General features: G+C 35.3%; 1 protein-coding gene across 4 annotated transcripts in view; it reads right to left on the bottom strand.

Annotated features, from left to right (window-relative positions):
- kcnc3b (potassium voltage-gated channel, Shaw-related subfamily, member 3b) overlaps positions 1–25,714 on the bottom strand; it is a 73,663-nt gene extending 47,949 nt beyond the window's left edge. The window contains exons 1-2 of one of the 4 annotated variants that reach the window (XM_059525118.1): positions 25,266–25,714; positions 13,323–13,991 (exon numbers count right to left, since the gene is read on the bottom strand). In XM_059525118.1, the coding sequence (XP_059381101.1) occupies positions 13,323–13,940 (618 nt within the window). In that variant the 5' untranslated portion in view covers positions 13,941–13,991; positions 25,266–25,714. Of the gene's footprint in view, positions 1–13,322; positions 13,992–17,733; positions 17,756–21,223; positions 21,311–25,265 lie in introns of those variants that run through there. The other 3 variants (XM_059525120.1, XM_059525121.1, XM_059525119.1) reach the window with 3 other exon arrangements.
- Positions 25,715–25,945: the final 231 nt, after the last annotated feature.

The following is a 25,945-nucleotide window of genomic DNA, read 5'->3' as shown; positions in this document are numbered from 1 at the left end:
ACAATATTTGGTATCATGCAATCAGAAATAGGTTTACTGGAAAATACTTTTCACATACAACTTTTAACAAATTTCACATTTAATTAATCTCATTGTAATTTTCTTTGTGAAATTGAGCAATTTCTGAGCTTAAACAAAATACTAATCTGAAAGTATACACATATAAATATTTCCAAAATATATACTGTATTTGTGTTTATTTCTACTGCACACATACATATATAACATAAAAACTATTATTTTGGATGCAATTATTCACAATTAATCATTTTACATTGATTAATTGTAACAATCATTTAATCACCCTAAGGTCACAAAACGCTGGACTTTTGGTAGTTCCTAGGATAGCAAAGTCCACTAAAGGAGGTAGAGCTTTTTTACATTTGGCTCCCAAACTCTGAAATAGCCTTCTTGATAATATTCGGGGTTCAGACACACTCTCTCTGTTTAAATCTAGATTAAAAACGCATCTCTTTCGCCAAGCATTCGAATAATGTATCTCTTAAATTGTGAGTGTAGTTGCATCTGCATTTTTATTCTTTAGCTTGTGTTAAACTAATTTTACTTTGTTGGAACATCAGCTATGCTAATGATGTCTCTATTTTGTTTCTATGTTTTGCCATGGGATTTACATCCCGTGGTAACTAGGATTTACACAAGCTCCAGTCTGGATCCAGAACACCTGAGAAGAGATGATGCTGACCCTCAGAGGACCACAGATGATCCTAACCTTGAATCAACAAACAGAACTAACAATTATTGCTACATGTGTGACTGCATCATATAATTACTATTAATTAATAATATTGATAGTTCATCGTCTAGCTGACTACGTCTTGTATTATTATTATTATTTTTTATTTTTTCTAAAATCCTGTCAAACGTGCACAAACTACTAGCTACTACTAAATATTGTAGAAACATAATTTTCTGTAAAGTTGCTTTGTAATGATTTGTATTGTAAAAAGCGCTATACAAATAAACTTGAATTGAATTGAATTGAATTGAATGTCCTAAAACATAATTACCATACTACAATGTCAGAGAACATAGGATTACCACAGTACAAAGTATAAAAATGTGGTATTATCATAGTACCATATTGAAAAGCATAGTATTGCCATATTTTGAAATCCTAAAACATTGTATTACCATTGAACGTTGTCTAAAAATATGGTATGACCGTGTAACCATGTTCAAAAAACACAGTACTGACATACTACAATGTCTAAAAACACAGGATTACCAAAGTACAATTTCCAAAAAATTTGCTTTTACCATGACATCATATAAAAAAAGTACTATGATGTCCTAAAATATAGTATTACCATAATACCATGTCCAAAAAATATGGTATTTCTATGGCACCATATTGAAAAAAAACCCCACACATTATAATACCATACAACAGTCATGGTCAACATGGTATTACCATAGCACCATATCAAAGGATGTGGTATTTCCATGACACCATAATGAAGAAACATGGTATTACCATGCTACACTGTCAAAAACATGGTATTCGCACATTACGCTGGGTATGTGCTGCAGGCGTCTGCACTGGAGCACTGCTCGCTATCGCTCTGTCTTTGCTGCAGGAAGGGGAAGCAAGCTCAGTGGTTGTCATGGAGACAGCGATGAAGCCGTGCTGCAGTAAACACGTCATTAGAGTCACGTTAACACTCGTGTGCACACGCTTACACACACACAACAGCAGCGTACAGTGAGCGAGACGTTCAGTTGCTCGCAGCATGTGTGAAAGTCACTCGTCACTGTTCTCTCCTGTTCCCAGCCTGCTTTTCCCCCTAATCTTTCTCTCTTTCTTTGGCCAGTAATGTTAATTTCCACCAGAAAGCATAAAATTGATGTTAAAGGGATGGTTCAGCCTAAATGAAGAATTCTGTCACTGTCGACTAACACTAATGTCAACACTTATATTGCAGGAGATATTTAGCAGGATATCAAGACTACTCACAAAATGAATTAACAAAATCTGAGTGTCAAGCTCCAAAATAGACAAAAGAGGTCCTTAAAAGTAGTTCATATAACATGCAAACTAAATCTTTTTAAGACATACAGAAGCTTGGAGTCATTTCGAGATATTTTATTTTATTAAGTTTCTTACACCTGCCAAGGCTGCATTTATTTGACCAAAAATACAGTAAAAACTGTACAATTTTGAAATATTATTACAATTGAATATATCTGTAAATGTAATTTATTCCTGTGATGCAAAGCTGAGTTTTCAGCATCATTCCTCCAGTCTTCAGTGTCACACGATCCTTCAGAAATCATTCTAATGCTGATTTGCTGCTCAAGAAACATTTGTATTATTATTATAAAAATTGAAAACAGTTGTGCTGATTCATATTTTTGTCTTCACTGCCGCTTCTGATAAATTTAATTTACAGTTTTTTAGTATTTAATTAAGATTATTTTAAATAATGTTTAAATGTGACATTTGTATTGTTTAATTAATATTTAGTTTTTTAATTAATTCACAAATGCCAGTTTGAGAATCACAACTTTAAGGGAGCAACAGAAAAGGTCTTGTAGTACTGTTGCTAAAATGTAATATGCATCAGAGCACACTATGCAAGGTACTGTTATCCCACAATGCAATGCATTCTGTTCCATATCCAGTGTGATGAATGAACTTGAGTTAATGTGTCAGCCATGATTTTTAACACCTCTTGACTCATTATTTCATCACACTGCCAAATTAAAGGAACAGTTCACCCAAAGCTGAAAATCCTGTTATAAGTTCCTCACCTTCATGTCATTCCAAACTCTTCTGCAGAAAGAAGTTATTTTGAAAAACACTGGGAACCAAATAACATTAGACCCCATTAACTTCCATTATAAAAAACAAATACTCAGAATATTTTTGGCACTTTTTAAAATTAATACATTTTTATATGCTTAATATTTCATTTTTACTATAAACATTCAAATGATCAAACATATGGTTCAGACATTAAATTATGATTGGATGAGTCACGTTAAAAGACATAAAATGCAATTTTAAATTAATGCTAAGTTTACAACAAAATGTAATATTAATAATAATTTTTTTTACAATTACAATTTTTATATGCTTAATATGCTTATTTCATATAATTTTACATTTCATTTCATTGTTTTTTTTTAAATATAATATAGAATTTTTAACCAAATTATTATAAAATAATAAAACTCATTAATTATTGAACATCAATGTCTTTTATCATATTGATTTTGTGCCATTTAGTAAAAGCCTCTTAAGGATTTGTTTTATAGGTATTTACCATCTAATGCCATGCCTAAAAACCCTACCAACTCAAAATGATCTCAAATCACCATAACACAAATCTAATGTGGCTTATTTGCTCAACTAACCACTCTGACTGAATAATAATTTGCATTTTGCACAATCAGAAATGTACATGCAAAAATAAGATTTATATGTTTCTATAGATGCATATAGACACTGAATAGATGCTTTTGAAGAGCACACACACACACACACACACACACTCATGCATCAGCAGAGAATGAAATATATCAAGCTGCCTGCCACATGGGAACGACCCAAAACATTAGGAGAGACACCTGAGAGAGATGGGGAGAGAGAGTGATCGGTCATTTGATGTAACACAGGACACTGCGGGATACTGAAGGTCATAGAGGGACAGTGTGTGTGTGTGTGTGTGTTGTAAGACAGCATGCATGCCGGCAGAACATCTATAATGACTAACAGCAGCGTGCAACACCAGTTCACACATGCATTAGTGCATCAGAAGTTCCTTCACATACATATGCATGATTGCATGCAAACAAATGCAGTTTTTTGTTTAGTACATCAGCTATTCTGACAGCGTTTCGTTAGTTAACACGTTCTGTGTAAAACATGAAGCACAAACGCGTGCATGCTTGCAGTGCCAGCAAGAGAGCTCATGCTCCGTTGCGTGCAGGGTCATCTAAACATTCCGCCTGTTTTGTATTCTCTCTAGAACACTGCGGTGTTGCCATGTACGTTTGTCCTTGCGACACAGCGCCCACCCCCTTTTTCAGAGCTCCTCATTCACCTCTTTTACTTGCAGTCTCTCTATCACTCTCTCTTTCTCCCCTCTCTGCTTTCATCTTTCTCTATCTTTGTCCTTAATCTAACTGAGAGCATTTGTGACTAAATATTGCTTTGTAAGAGAAACGGCAAAGTCACCATGTGCACAAGCACAAGATTACACAGGAACTAACTTGCCTTTAAAATGTGCATTATATGTGTGTGCTAGTGCACTGAGCAGAAATACAGAACAAAACGTATATCTGTTTAAAAATACAGTAACTCTGTTAGAATTTTAAATAACAGTTTTCTATGTAATTATATTGTAAAATATAATTTAATCCTGTGATCAAAGCTGTATTTTCAGCATCATTCCTCCAGTCTTCAGTGTCACATGATCTTCAGAAATCATTATAATGTGCTGATTTGCTTCTCACAAAACATTTCTTAATATCTTTGTTGAAAAAAGTTTTGATGCTAAATATATTTAAAGCTTTTGAATTTAAGAGAAACGGCAAAGTCACAGTGATAACTTGGGAATCATGCCCTAACCTGTACATGTATGTGTTCTTGCACTGAGCAGAAAGTCAAAGTGATGAATTCAGCATTGGCTCAATCGCATCTATCCTGAAGGAGCAGATGGTTTTGCACGCACGCGCACACACACACACACACACACACACACACACACACACACACACACACACACACACACACACACACACACACACACACACACTGTCCTTCACTAAAGAGAGTTGCTAGTGATCTGCAGGACCATTGGGAACATATGAACGTACATTTGAAGCTTAATATAACAGTCACATCTAAATGTGTGCACGCATATATACATAAATTATCTACAGCTTGTCCACCTGTCCAAGGTCATGCATAAATTATATTTGTAAGTTTAATAAAAGAACAAGAGTGTGTGTGTGTGTGTGTGTGTGTTTGTTGTTGCCCTTGTCCTGTCTCCCAGACACGAACACTTTGGGACAATTCTCCTGAGTCAGCAAAAATATCAGCTAAAGATTTGGGTTACTAAACTAGTGATGATCAAACAGACAGTGTATATTTTAGCAACCACAGAATATCTCACAAAAGCTTTTTTTAGCCTGTAAAAGCCAACATAATATAAGAAACAAAAAAGCACCAAAATTATTATTATTTTTTTACAAACCACTTAGTTTAAAAAATAAATCTGTATTTATTTGTTAACAATACAGTAAAAACAGTGAAATATTTTTACAATTTAAAATACTCTTTTCTGTGTGAATATATTGTATAATGTAATTTATTCCTGTGATGCACAGCTGAATTTTCAGCATCATTACTCCAGTCTTCAGTGTCACATGATCTTTCAGAAATAATTCTGATATGCTGATTTGCTGCTCAAGAAACATTTTTTACTATCAATGTTGAAAACAGTCCACCCCAACCCACCCACCCCGAATTGCAAGATAATTGATGTCTTTATTGTCATTTTTGATGCATTTAATGCATCCTTGCTGAATAAAAAAGTATTTAAAAAGTAGCATGTAATTACTGTGGTACATTCAGGATTATTAGGTTAAAATATTTATGACCCACTAATAAGGCTGGGAATAAAACAGCTCCTCAGAGATGGATGGAATTACTGCTGTCAATAATTAGAAAGCGTTAGTGAACATTAAATTATGGTCCTTTAATAGCTTGACTATGTTTATTGGTTTATCGGAAACAAAGATGCCAAGGACAAACCTCCCACATCCAATCCATATGAAAAACAGGAAATCCTGTTAGACATTTCCCAATATTCCCCATCACATTAACCACGGAACGTCCTCACGTAGAGACAAAGCGTCTGTATGTGAGTCAGACACCAGGCTGTGATGCTGTTGCTCTGATGTGCCTCAGCAGGATATGATCTCATCGCCACAGGAAGTTCCAATTATCACAGAGATAAAATTACCCAGCAGGTCCGAGCTAAGGCTCCCTGTGAAACCGACGACATGAAACTGAAGAGATCGCCACACACACACACACCCACACACACACACACACACACACACACACACACACACACACACACACACACACACACACACACACACACACACACACAACCGAATCGCTTCCTGTCGAATCTTTCAAAGCCCTGGGACCAATCACAGTCTAGCACATGTGAGCAATTCTCCAATACACTATCAGTCAAAAGTCTGGAAAAATTAAGCTTTTCATTTTTTTAAAGAAGACTCACCAAGGCTGCATTTATTTCCTCAAAAAATACAGTAAAAACGGTCATATTGCAAAATATTATTGCAATTTAAAATATCTAATTTCTTTTTGAATATTTTGTAAAATGTAATTTATTCCTGTGATGCAAAGCTGAATTTGCAGCATCATTCCTCCCGTCTTCAGTGTCACATGATGTTTCTTGAGCAGCATATCAGAAGGATTTCTGGAGGATCATGTGACACTGAATCACTGCTTGTGTTTAATTAGCAAGAACAAATGACTTTTTAATTAAATCTTCAAACTTTAAATCTGCAAGGCTTTAGAACATTATTTTCAAACTTCTCAAACAAGGCTCTTTCAAGCCAACATTAAAATTTTTTTGAAAATGTATTTTCTTTAGTTAATAATCTTAATTCTACTTGTCTACATTCAAATTCTGCAGCTAGTTTAACTAAAAATCTTGCAGATGACCAGGTTTGTTCATGCATGGCACCTTCAGCATCAGCAGAACACGGTCAACATAAACCCTCATCAAACATATGGGCACTTCTGTCCAATGTGTGTGGGTTCATTACCTCATGCCTCAATCGTTCATTCAAACTGTGATGGTATGAAACACAGGAAGACATCTCCATGTCTCTTGGAGACGCACTGCTCTGCAAATCTATGCATTTTGTCCTAATGGAGTTATGACTAGAAATGGGTCTTTTAGACTATGATCTGTCCTGTGACTGTTGAGTTTGGCTCCACTATACAGAGATTCGGAGAAAATGGAGTGCGAAAATTGACATCAAATCAATCAAAATGAACTTTGAAGGCACTTTTCTCTGTGTAAGTGTTTCACTGTTATGGTATTTGGTTTTTGAAGGGCACTGGAGTCGCCGTGACAGATTTAACAGGGAGTGAAGCACTGATGTATGTTTATGAGTTTGTCCAACTAACAAACCCAAAAACAGGTTGTCTTTGCAACTAACTAAAATAAATAAGTTGAAATACTAAAATTACTAATTAAAATGGATATTGATTAATAAATAAATTATACAGAAGCTATACAGAAATATATAAAAACACTCAATTTAAAACGATATTAAAAAAATAATAATACAACTTTCTATATATCTATTTCATTAAAAAATGTTAATGTTTTTGTAAGCTTAATACTATTCAACTGAGTTATGATTACATTTCATTAACAGTGGTCAAATGTGTTTTTATAGCCAAATCTCAAGGCATTTTAAACTGTAAATAATATCAATCTACAATAACACATACATATTTCTGAATAAATCATCAGAATCCATTTTTCCTGCTGTGAATAAGTATCCTTATGTGCACACTGAGTATGCAGGAGGCAGTGTTTGTGTGAGCTCAGATGTCCCTTCATTCTCTAGGCAAAACACAGTGTCCTGGACTTAAGTGCCAATGTCATGAAAAGCTGCCCAAAGCAGTTTGTTTAACAGGACGGCTATGCATGGGACTCCTGCACCCCGTTGATTCGCTCGCTCGGCCGGCGGGAGGAGGTGTTCAGAGACCGTGCGACCGGCGAACTGTTGATGGAAGCAGACTCCATGCCAAACACTAGTTATAGATGTGAGACTGCTCTAGACGTGACCTTCATGTCTGAGCCGAATACACAATCAAACATACATTGAGCTGCAGACATTATGCAGGAGTGTAAACAGAATCAAAAGGACAGTATAACGCAAGTTAAATCAAGATATATTTCTTTAAATAAGTTCCTGCTATATTACTTACATCATAACATACACAAATTTTATCAGATAAGTATTTCCCTATAACACTGAATCAGAACACTTTGAAACGGATTGACAGTTGATTCTGATGTCATAATCAGAAAGAAAACATCATCTAATGTATATATATATAAATCTATATAAAAATAAGCTAAATATATATAAAAAAAACAAAAATATGCTGACAAAAGCACATGAATTAAAACACAAACTAAAATTAAAATAACTGAAGTGGAAGTAATACAATTATTAAAATTTAAATGTAAACAAAGCAAAAAAAAACTTTTTTTAAACTAAAATTAAAACACAAATTGTAATACAATTTAAACATTTTTATTTATCAATATATATCTTATTTTGTTCTTGTATTTCAAACTTAATTCTTTTCAGATCAATTATGATTGAAATTTCATTATCGTAATATCAGAGGTGTTTTTATAGCAAAATTTGAAAGCATTTTAGACTTTATTTTCTGAATAAATGAGCAGAAACCATAACACATGCTGTGCACAAGTATCCTTACGTCCAGTGTGTGTAAAAAAAAAAAAGCCAAAACTGACAAAATGACAAAAGAACATAAAAAGCACATGAAAAACTGAAAACACAAATAAAAGCCTATTCAAAATACAAATAAATACTTTATAGAATAAATCTATATGTATTCTAACATGAGGGTGAGTAAATTGACTTTTTTTTAACCATCCCTTTAAGTATCCAAAAAACTTTTTGTGGCAACTGTGTATAACTTATGCACTTTGCTTTTCCTGCTCTAGTGCACAGCTCGGGCTGCTGGAGAGCAGTATTGCGGCAGTGTTGCGCACGAATGTGTGTTCAAGCTTCACATCTGTTGGACTGCTGTAGTTGTGAATAACATGCAGATTTTCGCTCGGCTCATAAATGTTTCATACTTCACCCACGCCACGAATCTATAGGGAGCGGCTTTAAATCACACCAGTAATTTCCTTCCATTCACCTCTGCGCGTCGTTTTTTATTTTTTTTATCTTTGTCTTGTCTAGTCCTGCTAGATTTGAGGTCAGTGAAGTGTTACTGTAGGGTACGGAGCGCTGTCGTGTGCTAATGCATGACCGGAGAGAAACGCCGCGCAGTAACACTGCTGAAATGCTTTCTGAGATACTGGGTTTGGACTTGGCGGAGCATTATGTTTATGTTTACATATCTTTTTTAGAGACTTTTGCATAGATACAGTCAAATAAATAAGCATTACTCGTGAAACACAAGCAGAATAAATCACAGGCAAAATCGTTATGTAAATTGGTGAATTTAATTAAATTAAAATAGCATAACTTGAGCAGGAATTGATTTATCTGTGATTTTTGTTAACTAAGAAATGGGTTCTTGTTTTTATGAATAAGGTTGAAAAAGAGTAAAATAGTGTTTATTTAAACTCAGTATCTTATTTACTGTCACTAAACTGAAATAAGTTGGCAGATATTTTAGCGCTTAAATTGTTTTCTGAATTTTGAATAAATATTGAGTGAATTCAATTAAATGGAACTCTGTTCATAAACAATATTCTGAATTAATTATCATTGTTTTTGAAAACACGAGTTAAGAGTAAAATTGTTTGTGTCAATAAAATAAATCTCAAAATGTCAAAAATTTGAATATATGAATTTAAAAAAATATATTTTGTAAAATAGTCATAAAACTGTAACATAAATTGTTGCACTGAAATTCAGTGGGACAATTTACATTGTATATTGTATAAAAGTAGTTTTTGAAAAAAGTATTAGTTGCTGAAAAAAGTATTTTCTGCTTACCAAGGCTGCATTTATTTGATCAAAAATACACTAAAAATAGTAATATTGTGTAATATTAGTGCAATTTAAAATAAGTGTTTTCTATTTGAATATATTGTACAATGTAATTTATTCTTGTGATCAAAGCTGCATTTACAGCATCATTACTCCAGTCTTCAGTGTCTCCTTCAGAAATCATTCTTATATCCTGATTTAGCCTAAGAAATATTTCTTATAATTATCAATGTTGAAAACAGCTTCATATTTTTTAAACTGTAATACATGATTTTCAGGGCTCTTTGATTAATAGAACATTAAAAAGAACAGCAGCTATTTGAAAAAGAAGATTTTGTAACATCAGAAATGTCTATACTGTCATTTTTTATCAATTTCAATGCATCCTTGATGAACAAAAGTATGAATTTATTGAAAAAAGAAAAATTACTCCAAAATTGATTGTCCTTACTCTCATGAATATAGCCCGATATAAGTAATTTAAATTGATCATCTTATAATTCAGCTGCATGCCATACAGTATATATTAGTCACCCTGCTCTCTCCTCACTGGACATTAAAAAACCCTCACTGTTCACCCAACTAAATGATTGTGTTTACTATACGTGTACATGCATGTTAATGCTTGCATGCACACAGCAACAACTATACAGTAAACTCTGGCTGACAACACGGTGAATGAACTGTGGCAAATATTAACCTGCTAATGACATTTGGACAATAGAGATGCATTCCCCAGGTATAAGCCATGTCTAGATCCATCTGCAGGTGCACAAACACACAGCAGACAGCCATTGTGCATGTGTCTCATCTATTTATATGTAAACGCAGACATTGCTTTAAAGCTCTTTCCTACAAATTTCCCACAGTAAGGTCATTATATCTGGTTTCATATAGGAAGCTCCTCTATGACATAAGATGTTAAATTAGACAGCAATGCATCTCAATTTCATCTAAAATACATGAAAGACAATCTACAGCATATAATCAGCAAATATGCTGATAAACCAACTTGTATGCGAGTTATCGTATGGACATAGATATTCTATATATACAAAAAAAAAAAAAAATCCTGTAACACAACCTCAAGTCACTTCCTCAGCAGGATCTGATAAATCCACACAGTGTATGAACACACCAAGGCATTTGTTTTCTAATATTTGACCATGTCTCAGGGCAAAAATATGAGTTATAGTCTATCATATTTGTGCAATATCAATCAAATGTCACCCAGCTCCCGTATCAGCGCTTATAATCGCATCAGACTGAACGAAAGCATCCATTATTAACTAAAAAAACCCCACAAGTCTGCATTTAAATGAAAATGACCAAGGATGCGATTAAGAAACAAGCGTCTGGGTTTGCTGCGTTGGGCATTGGAAGCATTAAAGATTCATAAGAGCAGCGGGTTTATGGGCTATAAATGCAGTAATGGTTTTGTGGTTGCTACTGTAAGGTGCAACACTTTAAAACAGCTGAAACAAAGAGCGTGCAAATGGATCTAAGAGGGGGCTCGTGCGTAATGGCGCATGATAACATGCAATTACGCGCATAAATATGAGGCTGATGTTTGTTTGATGGTGGTGCAATGTGTGATTCCGGGGGAATATCCACTGGCAGTGCTGATTTCATTTTGACAGGCTGATAACTGCATCCTTCAAAGCTCATTTAACCTGCTTGAACTGGGTCAACTACGGAAATCATGCAACTTTATCCACTCGCTGCAACAGTCTGAGGATGAAGGATGAACTGAAAACACACGTTACTGCACTAATTACTCGTCTAAAGTGACCAGCAACCTCAGGTTAAATATCTTGATCGAGGACAGCTCACATTCTCACAACTTTTCAATTATTACACAGATCTTCATCTACACCCAAACACAGTTACTTACTCATTAGTCATTCATCTGACGCTTTTATCCAAAGCCACTTACTGTACATCTATTAAATGACACATCTTTGCTCAAGGGCACAATGATGGTTGAACGCTCATGGTATCTGAGCCTACAAACTTTCAATTACCAACCCAGATATTAACCACTAGGCTGTACACAGTAGATTAAACTATGAAGTTACTCACACTCACCAATGCATATTCTGAGGAACGGAGCATAAAACAATCTTACTTACTTAACAAACTAACTTTTATCGTGCATCCCACAAACTAGCAGCAAATTGAGTTAAATGAGTAACTAAGTTTTCAGCACCATTTGTGAAGGAATAAGAGTGCTCAGATTTGCTAATTAGTTGATGCCTTCATCTAAAGCTACTTACAGTACACTAATTACCTGAGGATGTCTTATTCAAAGACAAAATGTAAATGCTTGCGGCGTTTGCGCCTATAATCTTTCAGTTTCAACCTTTCCAAACAAGACATTATTTATGTATAAAATTGTTATTAAATATATGAAATATAAAACCGTTTTTAAGTTATTTCTTAGCATTAAGGGAATGTTACGTTTGATTATTATGCAAACATTATGGGAATGTTACTTCTGAATATGTAAAAAAAAAAATTATTGATGAACGTCTAAATAAAATGTTTCAGAAAAAAATGTTTCTTGAATGATGCAAACATTTTTGTGCTAATGTTTTGGGAATGTCATTAAAAACCATATAACTTTTAAAGAATGTTCTGTTAACGTTCCTGAAATAAAGTTTGTTAATAACTTTGAAAGAACCTTACCAGACCACAAGAACGTTACATGGTAGCTGGGAAACTATGTAAGTAAGTTCAGTAGGTTAACAGAGGTTTATACTACAGATTTAACAATTTTGGAAAAGTGTCTGTTTTTTAAATAAATGGGGCAAAAAACAAGGGCACAGTCTGGGATTTAAACCCAAAACCTTTAAGATTCCAACTTCACCTTATGTTAACTTAGATAACAAAATTATGTTCTGTTTTGATAACGTTCACATTAAGTTATGAAAACATGTTTCTGAATGTTTAAATTGTGATAATTTAATGTTTTCCCCCTTTTTTATGCAAACATTAACATTCCATTTTAGCATATTGCAAACAATAAAGGAATGTTACTTTTGAATATTCTTCGAATGTTTGGAAACCAGCTGTAAGTAGTAATGTAAAAAAAAAAAAAAAAACATAAGATGAACATCCAAATACTTTTCATTGAAAAAAAAAGAAGAAAAAAACGTTCCTAGTCCGTAGCTATATATTTTTTTCTTTTCTTTTTGGCCAACGTTTTGGGAATGTAACCAGTAAACTTACGTTCGTTACTTGAGCGAACCTGGAAGAGAACGTTCCCTGTTTGCCTGATAATTCAGTGTGTTATCATAAATACACTAATACTATGGATTTGTCCATTCGAAAAAGTGCCTAGATTTTCTAAATCAGGACGCTCAAACTCAAGGGAATCCTAAAACCTTTCTGTTATCAGCCAAACTAGTCCATGCAATACACTGCTTTGAAGGATAGGGGTCTCAAATCAGGGTTTCAACAACATTTAAAGTAAGTTACCAGAGCGCTACACCGAGGAGCTGTCCACGCGTAAAGAGGTGCTGAACACTCACCCGCGCGTATTTGGACGAATAGGGATCCTCGAAGAGCGCCCAGATCCGCGGTCGCCACACGCGCCACCAGCCCAATTTCCTGGCGTCCTCCTGCAGGCAGAGCCTCTTCAGGTCTCCGTCCCCCGCGAGCGCCGGGTCGTCCTCCGGCACCTCCGGCTCGGGCGTCTCGAAGCTGTCCAGCGCCTCCTCCGCGTCCCGGTGCTGCCGGTAGTTCATCCAGCAGCACGCCTCCACGTCGGTCTCGTCGATGCCCCAGAAGGCGAGCTCCTCCTCGAACAGCGGACCGCACACGTCGTTGGGGCAGTGCAACTTGCCCGTCCGGTAGTAGTTGAGGATGAACGAGAAGACAGACGGGTGCCGGTCGAAGAAGAACTCGTCGGACTTTGGGTCATAGTCGAAGTTCTTGAAGGCGTCCGGCTCAGTGAGCCACGACAGACGCGTCCCGGGCAGCGTCTTCAGGGTGCTCCGGTACGTCTCGTGCCTCACGCCGCCGCAGTTGATGACGATTTTCTCGCTTTCCGACGGGCAAGTCATGTCGGCGCTGTAACATGCTTTGTTGGACGACTTGTTCACACCCTTGCGCCCTTTGTATGAGGAGACACACACCGAATTGAGCATTGGGGAGGGAGGGGGGGAGAAAAAACGGAGAGGGGAGGAGAGAGGAGCGGTCTGCGGGGGGACAGGAGGGAGGGGGGAGAGAAAGAGGGGAGATGTTTAGTAAAGGTAAAAATGGAGGGGATCTTGCACATCATACAGGGGTCCCGCTATTGATATGCCAAAAATACTGCAGTGACATTAACAAGCTTGCCATGTGACCTTGTGTGTTTTTGGCATGTGTTCTGGTGACTGACGCATGACGTGTGTGCGGACCTTTATGACATCAGCATCAAGAATTTAAATGTACATATGTCATTCAATCTTAAAGATAAATCTTCATAATAGAGGTTGTTGCAGCAATGACCATTTAAGGTCGCCCTAAAGAACCTTTCAGTCAACAGTTCTTAAAATAATGTGAAGAACATTTTAACCGTCTAAATAGCCCTTCTTTCACTATAAAGAATCTTTGGATGATGTAAAATAAACAGTAAAGAAGCTTCATTTTTAAAAGTGAAGGTCATGTACGGTAACTATCCTCTATTTAATCACCTTTTCCCTTCAAATATTTCATTTCATGCAGTCCCTGACTTAATATGAGGATAAACAAACTGCACAAAACTCAAAAATAAGGGCGTTTAAAATAGTTTTATAGGTGGCATCTCACACTGCAGGTCTTCCCAAGAGTATTTCATGTCAACCCGTCTCTAAAATGATCAAAGTATATCACAAATCACTGTCATGGAACCGTTAAGAAGGGCTTTGAAATCATTTTGAACACAGATGATATACAATAAACAAAAGGATCACAAGATCAATCAACTTAACACAAGTTATCAACAATGAGATCTACATTTGTTTGTATAGACAATGCTTTTATGTAATGACAATAATGCAAGCAGAAGCAATTAATAGAAGAGAAAAACAATAAGTAGAGCCACTAGACCATAGAATAGAATGCAAGTGAGCATTATATAACTGGCGATCAAAGAATAAACACATCAAAGATCACAAAACAGCATTTTAACTGGTAATTTTAACGTTTTGAAAGTTAATGCATGAAAATTAAGATGCATTTAATATAAAATTAAATGTAACATCATCAATAGCCCATGCATATCAAATACAGATACTATCTGTCAATCTCTCAATCAGGCATATTGCTTTCAAATCTCCTTTGGGCTGAAGCAATGCCACTGCAAGATGCAACTGAGGACGAGAGACTATTGCAACTGATTAAAATTATATCTGTCTCTCTTTCCCTCAATCTCTCTATCTCTTTAAATGAAGCAGCTAATAAGTCAAGAGCTTCATTGCATGAGAGGAACAGGAGCGAGAGAAAGAGAGACCGAGAGACCGAGAGAGATAGAAAGGTTGTTATGCACACACAGCAGTACAGCACTGTAGCCCAGCGTCACCGAGCAGGAGGGGGAGGAGGGAAAGAGAGAGAGAGAGAGAGGGCGAGAGAGGTTTGGAGAGAACGGTGTAGTTTTGCTGCAGTAAAAATCTGACTGTGCATCCGCTCATTTCTTCTCTCTCTCTCCTCTGTGTGTGATTATAGTGAAGAGCCCTGGTTGAAATGCTTCTGATTTAGTTGCTTTTAAAGTATTAGTCCACTTTGTTTCATTTAGCTGTCTTTCTGATCCTATCCCATCTCTGTTTGCCCCCCCCCCCCACCTTACCCTTTCTCCTCCTCTTCTCGACCAATCCACCCCCCCCCCCAACCATCCCTTGTTCTCCAATTCCGCATTAAGGAAGCACAATTCACAGAGAATGACTCTGGATCAGTCACTTTTCTCTTTTTCTACTACTGTGGATCACCTCCTTTCAGCTGATCCCCTCTTCATTTCATTTCACAAGAACTTTATTCCTCTTCCCTCACTCTTTTTATCCATTTTGCCTATTTTTAGCCAGGTAGAATCTAATTTCCTCCCTTTTCTGTCACTTTCCTTTATGTCCATTCTAATTCTTTTTTAGGGAGCTTGAAGAAAGTTAGTCAACTCTTTCAGAACTGCATTTAGACAGCGGAGGATAGAAAGAAAGTAGAGAAAGAAGGAGGAAATATTGAAGGTAAGACTTTTTTCACTTCTTAAAGAAACTATGCAAAGACTGCAAAGGAAAACTATTTTTAGTCTAGCTGTGCTGGTTATATTAGTTTAGAATATACTGTTTTGGTAAGTTTATTAGAATTAGAATTAGAAGTTATGCACACTATGCTGAAAAAAAATGTGTAGAAACAACATTTACTCAGAAATTGCTGGTAAATTTCACAGATACAAACAAAATGTAAATCACACATACATGAAAAAGAAATCTTTAACAAATCACTTCTTATCTAACTAGTTATAAAGTTTACACACTTATAACTGCATGGTGTTCAAAATAGTCTGAAATTAAAATATTGTACTTGTACCAAGCATAAAACAGAATAAATCTGGTGTTGTTGCACAGCCACAGAGATTTCAGATTAATGCACTATAAAAATAGTGAGTTTAAGACTTTTCAGGTGCATATATGTGACTCAGAGAGCATGTTAGTGAAATAACATACTTGAACATACGTGATACTTAAATGATCCCAGAAGAGGGATTATGAAAGGAAACCATTAAAAAAAGTGAGTTAAGTGAATGTGCAGATGGAGGAAAAGGGTAAAAAGCTGATATAAAAATTCTGACATTTGAGAAAAAAAGGAAATTAAAAAAGTGTTTTTGTTTGAACTGAGCTGATATCAGTAGCAGCACTGCATCACTTAGAGGAGAAAGGGTTACTGAAAACTTAACAAACAAAAAGAAAAGATGATGTTGAATGATTTAAGGGTAGAGAAAATATATGGATCAGGTGCAGTAAAGTATTTCCAAAATATGAATAAAAAATCAGATTTTCATCTGAATCTGTCATTATAGAAACGATTGTGCACTGACATTTTTTTTTCTAAGTTGTAAAAATAACAAAGATTTTTGAAGAAAACACTATTTTGGTCTTTCTTCTTTAAAATGTAATATTTAATTCAATGTGTAACTTGACAATTCTTTGCAATTCTTTATGTGATTTAAAGGGAAAGTTTCTACACCATTTTTTTCCCATTGTGATTTGGCAGTTTTAGTGAATAATATGAATAATATTAGGAACTTTTTCTAAATAATTAAGAAAATATAGATTAAAGGAATATAAATGTGAATGACTAAATAAAAAATGCAAAAGTGAAAATTAAAAAAAAAGAAGTGCAAAAGAACTGAGAGGGTTAATATTTTACTGTGCTGTGTGTGTGTGTGTTTGTAAAGCAGGCACTAGAACTGAACTCAGCAGCAGTGATGTTTTACAGCATTTATTTATTTCAATTTTTTGCAAGGGGAGGGGGTCACAAAGAATAGGGAGAAAAACGACCAGAAAAAGAGCAGATAGGCAAGGGTTTAGAGAGCATCTGAGCAGCGTGAGAAATCCTGACACACAGGGTGAGGGAGACAAGGTATAATTACCCTATGTGTGTGTGTGTTTGACCGCATGTCACATAAAACCTGCGCATAACAAGACAACACACTGAGGAGTAAAAATGCTGTTAGCACTGAACAGGAAATGGAAGCTGAAGGAGAGGGAGAGAGAAAGAGAGGGTAAAAGAAAGAGAGAACGAGAGGGGTGAGCAGTGGAGGACTGCAGTGACGATAATATACATTAGCAGTAACACTGCAGCAAGAGGGGGAGGGAGAACAGAAGAGATCAGAAGAGACCAGCAGAAGAGAGAGGGGGAGGGGACGAGAGAGAGAGAGAGAGAGAGAGAGAGAGAGAGAGAGAGAATTTAAAAGACTGGAGAGTGACTTACGTTTCTGTACTTGGCCAAACAAAATGGAAAGAGAGCAAGAGATGGGAAGGGGGTTGGAAAAGAGGAACACAAGCAACTGAAATGGATAAAGCAGGAGATGTGAAGATGAAATCAAGCCAGACGTCATGCGTTACAGTGATTTTATCATGAGAAATAATTGGTCTAAGCTTCAAACCTGAAGCCTCGCAGGTGATTTTTTTTTATGTAAAAACATCTTTATCTTAAGCCTAATATGCAAAGACAACTATTAGGGAATCATTTATTAGTTGAAAAAAAAATAATAACATTGTGAATTTGCACTGCTTTTGCTCTGTTTATTTGAGCCCACACACCAAAACTGACTCAGCGGCAGCCAATGGAGTGAGTTTGGGGCAGAGCTATCAGTTTCTGACCAATGATAAAGGGGACGTGTCAGATGCAGATTAAAGTTGAAAACTGTGCAGTAAACTGTACTATTTAAAAAAAAATATTAAGTGAAATAACATCACTTACAATATGAAAGTTTTCGCCACTAGAGGTCGCTATTTCAAAACAATAACAAAGGAGAAGCTTGATGATGCTATTAAGGAAGATGTTCAAGGATGAGGTAATGAATAAATCTTTTTTATTTAATACCTGTACCTTCTAGTTTTTCAAACAGCGGATAAATTATACAGAGAAAGCGAACAAAAAACTTTGTCAAAAACATTGTCAAAGAACATTATGACAGACCTGAGTCTAGCATGAGTTTAAGCACGCTCAAAAAACTCCCCTTATAATCAGTAAAGCTGATATACACGGTTTTATGAATGAATCTCTTACATGTGCATCTGCAATTTGTTGTTTATGATGAGAGAATTAGTGTGAGAGCTTAATTCAGTCAGCAAGTGCGTGCAGTGCAGTGATTGGCCATTGCATTCATAAACGCAACAGACTCATGAGTGATTGGTTATAATGCACTACAAATGCACTAAAACCATGGTGCAACATTGAGCAGATTTAAATCTAATGCTGTGGTTGAAACTTTTTATTTCATTTTATTCCCTACAGCGGTAATGGATTTAGTTGAACTTATATGATATACTGTTTTTGAATTAGAATTTATTTTAATGTTATTTGTTCAGTCATTTTTTTTTCAGTCATGCTTTGGCAGGTTGCTTATATATATACACACACACACACAGTTAAAGTTGTAATATATTAAGTTATACATACAGTTAAAATACAGTTACAGAAAAAAGAAAAAGAAAAGAAGCCTCAAAACATATCACAGGAAAGGCAGAATTCAGGAAAAATAAACAGCCTTAATGGATAGTACACTCTAAAATGAAAATACATGTTGTTATAGACCTGTATGAATTTCATAAAAGAAGATATTTTTAAGAGTGTTGGTCACTGACTGTTTGATTACCAACATTAAAATTCCACAGACAAATTAGACAGTCATACAAGTTTGGAAAATTATTTTTGAGTGGACTATCACTTTAAAGCAGCTGGTCTTAGCTGGTTTCAGTTGGTTTCCCAAGCCTTACCAGCTAAATGTGTCCAAAACTTTGTTAAAACCATCCTAAAGATGAGCCAGACCAGGCTGGGAGACCAACAAACCTTTAAATAAAGGCTGGTTTAAGATGTTTTCCTTTGTCATAATACATGAAGGATAAAAAAAGCAGAGGTCATTAAAAAGAAAGAATAGAAAAAGAGATAAAGCGAATGCAAGTTTGCATACTATTTATCCCACCACCACACTCTTCACCATCTCTAAAAGCCTGGCAGCGCTCTCATGTCTCTGTCTGGTGCAGTGGAGCCCCGTCAGGCCATGAGGAGAAGTCCAGTGATGCAGAGTGCTGCAGTGACACACACACACACACACACACACACACACAGTCCCTCTCTAAACACATCTGATATGTGCGCCAACAATTTCAACCATTCTATCGAGACATATATCAAAAACACACGCCGTCCCACATCTTCCTCTCGCTCTCACCCTCCTTCAAAGGTCAATACATCAGATCCACTGATGCAGAAAGAAATATAGCATGAATGGGCAGACAGAGAGCGAGGGAGAGCAATAAAAGAATCTTTTTCTCTTAAGCTAGAGGTCTTATCTCTTGCATGTAAAGGTTATTTATTGATACCAAAATAATTTAGCAATAAAACCTGAAAAGACGCATTCACATCATAAAAATCCTCTCGGATAGACAGAAGCATCACGTGATGCACTGATGCTGTAACTATTTCTGCAACTGTGAACACATCTCAGACTGTGATTGTGTGTGTGTGTGTGTGTGTGTGTCTCACATGTTCATTCAGCACTACAGACTGCAGTGGAAAGCGGACTCCATATGGTCTGCTTCAGCAGCTGTGTAGAAAAGCGTTTCCTTCCTTAAGGGCAAACTATCATTCTGAGCTACCTGTGAGCACAAATAGCAGCCCATTATACTCCAAACAAAAGAGCTGCGCCATTGGCTGCCAGCACAGAGCCTTCCTCTTTTAGGAAACGTGTGCTGCACATTAACCTGTGTGTGAGATATTGCAGATACTGGACTAGAAACAATGCTTATAAAATACAGAATTAAGAAAATAAAAACTCTGATCAGGAAAGGGTCAAATGGAAAATAACTAAAGAATGCAGGAAAATAACTAAAAATGGAATAATAATAAAAAATACAAGAAGCAATGCAATTACATATTTAATTCATAGGAAACAAAGGCAATTATATTCTGAAATGCAAGAATTATTAGTAAGATATAAAGTTTGAATTATCAAATTTTGAAATAATCAAAAAAGAAAAAAAATCTAATTATTGCAAACATAAAAAAAATGTAAACATTTTGTGTGGTTGAGAGACAACACAAACACACACAGACAACACAAAAAATAGCAAACAATTTAATGTCAAATCATTTATAAAAGGCAAAAATATCTAATATTCTTTGGTAATCATAGAAAGTTCATTTAAATATTTTGTGTGGTTCCAAAAGAAATAATAATCCCAAATCAACACAAAGTAGCAAAAAATTAGTGAATTTAAATATTTTGTGGTTAATAGAGAAATAATTATCATAAATAAATACAAAGTAGCAAAAAGTTTAACGTAAAAATAGAAAAAAGAAAAAAATCTAAATATGCTCTGGTAATCATAAAAAATGAATTTAAATATTTCATGTGGTTGAAAGAGGAATAATAATTCTAAATAAACAAAGCAGCAAAAAAATAAAAACACACACAAAAATAAAGAAAGAAAGAAAGAAAGTAAAAGTTAATTGAAATATTTTGTGTTTTAAATTTTTTTTTTAAATAATCATAAATATACAAAGAAACTAAATTTAAAATGTAAAATAAATAAAAAAACTAAATTGAAATTAAATATTTTATGTGATGGGAGAGGAAATAATAGTATATAGATTAATTAAGTGTACAGATTATTGCTACTAATTTAAATTTAAACTTATGTTAAATCAATTCCAGTGTTATCCCACTCCAACCATAGTATTTAAAGTTTCATACCTCTGTCGATCAGTGGAAAACAGACGGTGTGTCCAAACCAGAATCTAAGCCTATGCGAGACTGAGAAATATAAGGCATTACAGGAAATATGAATTTAGTGAGAGGTCAAAGTTGCTAAATGAGGGAAGTGTATCATCTTACAGCGAGCTTAACCCCTCCTCACCTCTGTGTCTGAGAGCTCAGCTCTTTCTCAAGTTTAACAGCAATTACAGCAAAGAGAGAGACAGAGAAACTATTAGTGTTAATAACACAGTGACATTATCATGTGATAGTCAACAGACCCTTCACTACTTCACATGAACTGTCCTGACTGAAATATTGAAACTACAGCTGTTTAACTGAGCACGGGACAAGGTTCTTTAACTAGCCTACTGGAAGCATGCTACAATAGAAACGAGAGGAGTTGAGGAACATCCAACAAAGTTTCAATGTGGATTAAATGCTTTTTAAAAAAACGAAACAACAAAAAAAAAAAACAACAACAAAAAAACCTAGCTAAAAAGCACCCTGATAACTGTTGGGTTTTATTCTGAATCCAACAGACAACTTTTAAAAGGTTTCTTTTACTAATAACATAAGGTCATAGAATTCAGAAGCAAAATAATGACAACATAATAACCAGAAGCAAAAAATATGCAACTTACCACTTCATTTCAGCATTACAACATGTATTTGACTGCCATGTACAGTCGTGGCCAAAAGTTTTGAGAATTACATAAATATTAGTTTTCAAAAGGTTTGCTGCTAACCTTTTCTTCTCCGGACAAGCCTTTTTCCAGATGCCCCAAACAATCGGAAAGGGGCTTCATCGGAGAATATGACTTTGCCCCAGTCCTCAGCAGTCCATTCACTATACTTTCTGCAGAAGATCAATCTGTCCCTGATGTTTTTTTTTGGAGAGAAGTGGCTTCCTTGCTGCCCTTCTTGACACCAGGCCATCTTCCAGAAGTCTTGGCCTCACTGTGCGTGCAGATGCGCTCACACCTGCCTGCTGCCATTCCTGAGCAAGCTCTGCACTGGTGGCACTCCGATCCCACAGCTGAATCCTCTTTAGGAGACGATCCTGGCGCTTGCTGGACTTTCTTGGACGCCCTGAAGCCTTCTTTACAAGAATTGAACCTCTTTCCTTGAAGTTCTTGATGATCCTATAAATTGTTGATTTAGGTGCAATCTTAGTAGCCACAATATCCTTGCCTGTAAAGCCATTTTTATGCAACGCAATGATGGCTGCACGCGTTTCTTTGCAGGTCACCATGGTTAACAATGGAAGAACAATGATTTCAAGCATCACCCTCCTTTTAACATGTCAAGTCTGCCATTCTAACCCAATCAGCCTGACATAATGATCTCCAGCCTTGTGCTCGTCAACATTCTCACCTGAGTTAACAAGACGATTACTGAAATGATCTCAGCAGGTCCTTTAATGACAGCAATGAAATGCAGTGGAAAGGTTTTTTTGGGATTAAGTTAATTTTCATGGCAAAGAAGGACTATGCAATTCATCTGATCAGTCTTCATAACATTCTGGAGTATATGCAAATTGCTATTATAAAAACTTAAGCAGCAACTTTTCCAATTTCTAATATTTATGTAATTCTCAAAACTTTTGGCCACGACTGTAGATAAACTTCACACTGTCTACAAAGTCAATCAGCCTTAAATTAAATTAGAAATATTGAGCTAATAAGTATATAGTTGTGATATGTTGCTTCAGAAAAAAGGAAAAGAAAAAAAGAAAACATAAAAAATGTAACATCAGCAAAAAGATAGAGGGGAAATGAAACAGGAAAAGAGTTTTGTGCTAATAAAAGGATATGAAACCAGAAGAAGAAAAGAGAGAAGCACTGAATTGTTCTAAAAAAAATTGGTCAGTAAGATATAAATAACAAAATAACAAAAGAATTAGCAAGGATGCATTTGAACTGATTTATCATTTATAATGTTACAATGTTTTTCTTTTTCAAATAAATATTCTATTGAACATTTTATAATTCAAAGAATCTACAAAAATTTATTAAGTTTTCCAAAAAAATATGAGAACAACTGTTTTCATAATAAATAAAAGTTAAACATAATAAATGTTTCTTAAGCAGATCAGTATATTAGAATGATTTCTGAAGGATCATGTGACTCTTAATACTGGAGTAATGATGCTGAAAATACAGCTGCGCATCACAGGAATAAATTACATTTTACAATATCTTACAATAGAAATCAGGAATTTAAATTGTTATAATATTTCACAATTATACTGTATGTTTGATTAAAAAAATGGACACTTCAGCATTACCACATGTATTTGACTACCATCTAGATAAATGTCACACTATCTACAAGTCAGTCAGCCTTAAAATCAAATATCAATTAGAAATATTAAGCTAATAAGTATTTAGTAGTTCTGTACTATTAAGTAGTTCTGATATGTTGCTTCAAAAAAAAAAAAGAAAAAGAAAAGAAAGAAAACATTAAAAATGTAACTTCAGCAAAAAGATAGAGGGGAAATGAAACAGGAAGTTTTGTGCTAATGAAAGGATATGAAACCAGAAGAAGAAAAGAGAGAAGAACTGAAATGTTCTTAAAAAATGGGGGTCAGTAAAATAAAAATAAAAAATATATATTTAATTAGCAAGGATGCATCTGAATTGATCAAAATTCACAGTAATTTATAAGATTACAAAGTATTTATTCTTCAAATAAATGTTCTATTGAACATTTTATTATTCAAAGAATCTTGAAAGAAATGTATTACATTTTTGTATTTATTATAAAAATATGAAGCAACTGTTTTCATAAAAGATATTTTACAATTGATTGTAAAAGAAAACAGGCATTTTAAATTGTAATAATATTTCACAATTTTACTGTATGTTTGATAAAAAAATGCATCCTTAGTGTTTAAAAACAACAACAAAAAAAAAAACATTTTCATAATTCAGTCTCACTTAAGGTACAGTACAAACAGACTAAAACTTAAAAGCCAAGGTATTTTGTTTCTTTTTGCCTGTTTATTTACAAAAGTACAGATAAAAGTGGGAGACAAATAGAAGTGGGAGAATAATATTGAAATACTTAAGCAACATCAGTCGCGATTAACCAATTTAATTCAGTCAAATGTAATTCTAACATCTGAAACTGTAGTCTATCATAAAACAAGCACATCAACCTAAAGTAGAAATGTATTACTCAAACGAACAGACATTCTAATATATCTAACACATGTTCCTATTAGCTCAATGTGGGATTTTATTCAAGAGCAAGTGCCTATTCTGTCTAACTTTGAGGAATAAGGGTGGATTTTGGATAACTATGAATTTAAATCAACAAGGCATGTGTCAGATCTTTCAATTATCAAACAGCTTTTCGATGTCCACAGCAATCACACCAGGTCACTGCTCACCATCAGAGTTCAACATCCATGAACGGCTCTTTAATTATTTAAGCCGTATATAAATAAAACCTGAAGTCTCCCATTTCAGCCTTCTTCCATGCTTTTATTTCACGAGTTCACACAAGCACTGCTCTGTTATCTGTTTCTCTGTCTCCGTCTCCCCCTGATTACTCATCCCTGCAGGAGAGAGATGACACTAGTTATGACTGCCTTACACTATAGGGCCAATAGGTGAAAATTATCCCGAGCCATCATACTCCCACTTCGAATCTGCACAAATCTGTCTATGTGTGTACAGACGCTCACACAGACCATGCAAAACATGTGGACATGTATTTAGTGTGTTCTGCATGTCATTTCACACTCCTGACATTGTACATGAATACTACTTGTGCTATTTCACATGACCGCTGGTGTAAGAATCAATGCAATGAACGCACCAGCATTAAAGCAGCACAAAACAATACTTGTTGAATGTTGTGAAAGAAATGCACGCCCTATTTTTTTTCAGTTTGCCAAAACTCAACCATTAAACACTGGAAACATGATACATAGGGAGTTTATTTAAATAACAGAAAATTGCATGCAACAGACATTATCACAATATACAGACATCTAGAGCACTATACACGCTATACTAAGCAGGTTACTCACTTGACTTGGGTTGAGTTCAGATCATATATTAATCCATAAGAATAACACGATGCTTCTCTCAGATCACGACATGTATGCTCCATTTTCCATCGCTCGTAATTAAGAGAGTAGTAAATAAGAGCATTAACACTAATGCAAAGCACAACACACACTCTGTAGTGTGTGTCACACCTTCATCCCCTTCATAGGCAGCTCGCACAAAATTTCACCACCCTGATTTAATTCGGCTGGTTTTAAGCGCGGACATAAGGATGAAGAGGATGAGGAGGATGGTGGTGGTGGTGTGATATTTCTCCCGGTTTGAATCGCCCTCCTGATGTCTAACGATTCAGACAGACGAGACGCCACACACACATTCACGCGCGCACACACACTCACGGCTCCTGGCGGAATTGCACCTCGCTCATTTATTTATTTCATTTTTTCTTTCAGATGTCACGCGAGTTCGGTAGGTGATTGTGACGTGGCGCGCGCGAAAGGAACGGAGAGGATCGCGGTGGCGCTTCATACAAAAAGGGAAAGAAACAGATGAGTCACACAAACTGTAATAATATTAAATATTTTTATGTGTATAAAACTTGTATTTTTTGTGTGTATATATATATATATATATATATATATATATATATATATATATAAATTACTACTTTTTAAATAATATTCTAACAATAATATCTGCA

This window comes from Carassius carassius, chromosome 35 (assembly GCF_963082965.1).
Source record: "Carassius carassius chromosome 35, fCarCar2.1, whole genome shotgun sequence".
NCBI lineage: Eukaryota > Metazoa > Chordata > Actinopteri > Cypriniformes > Cyprinidae > Carassius > Carassius carassius.
This window is presented reverse-complemented; position numbering and strand designations above follow the sequence as displayed.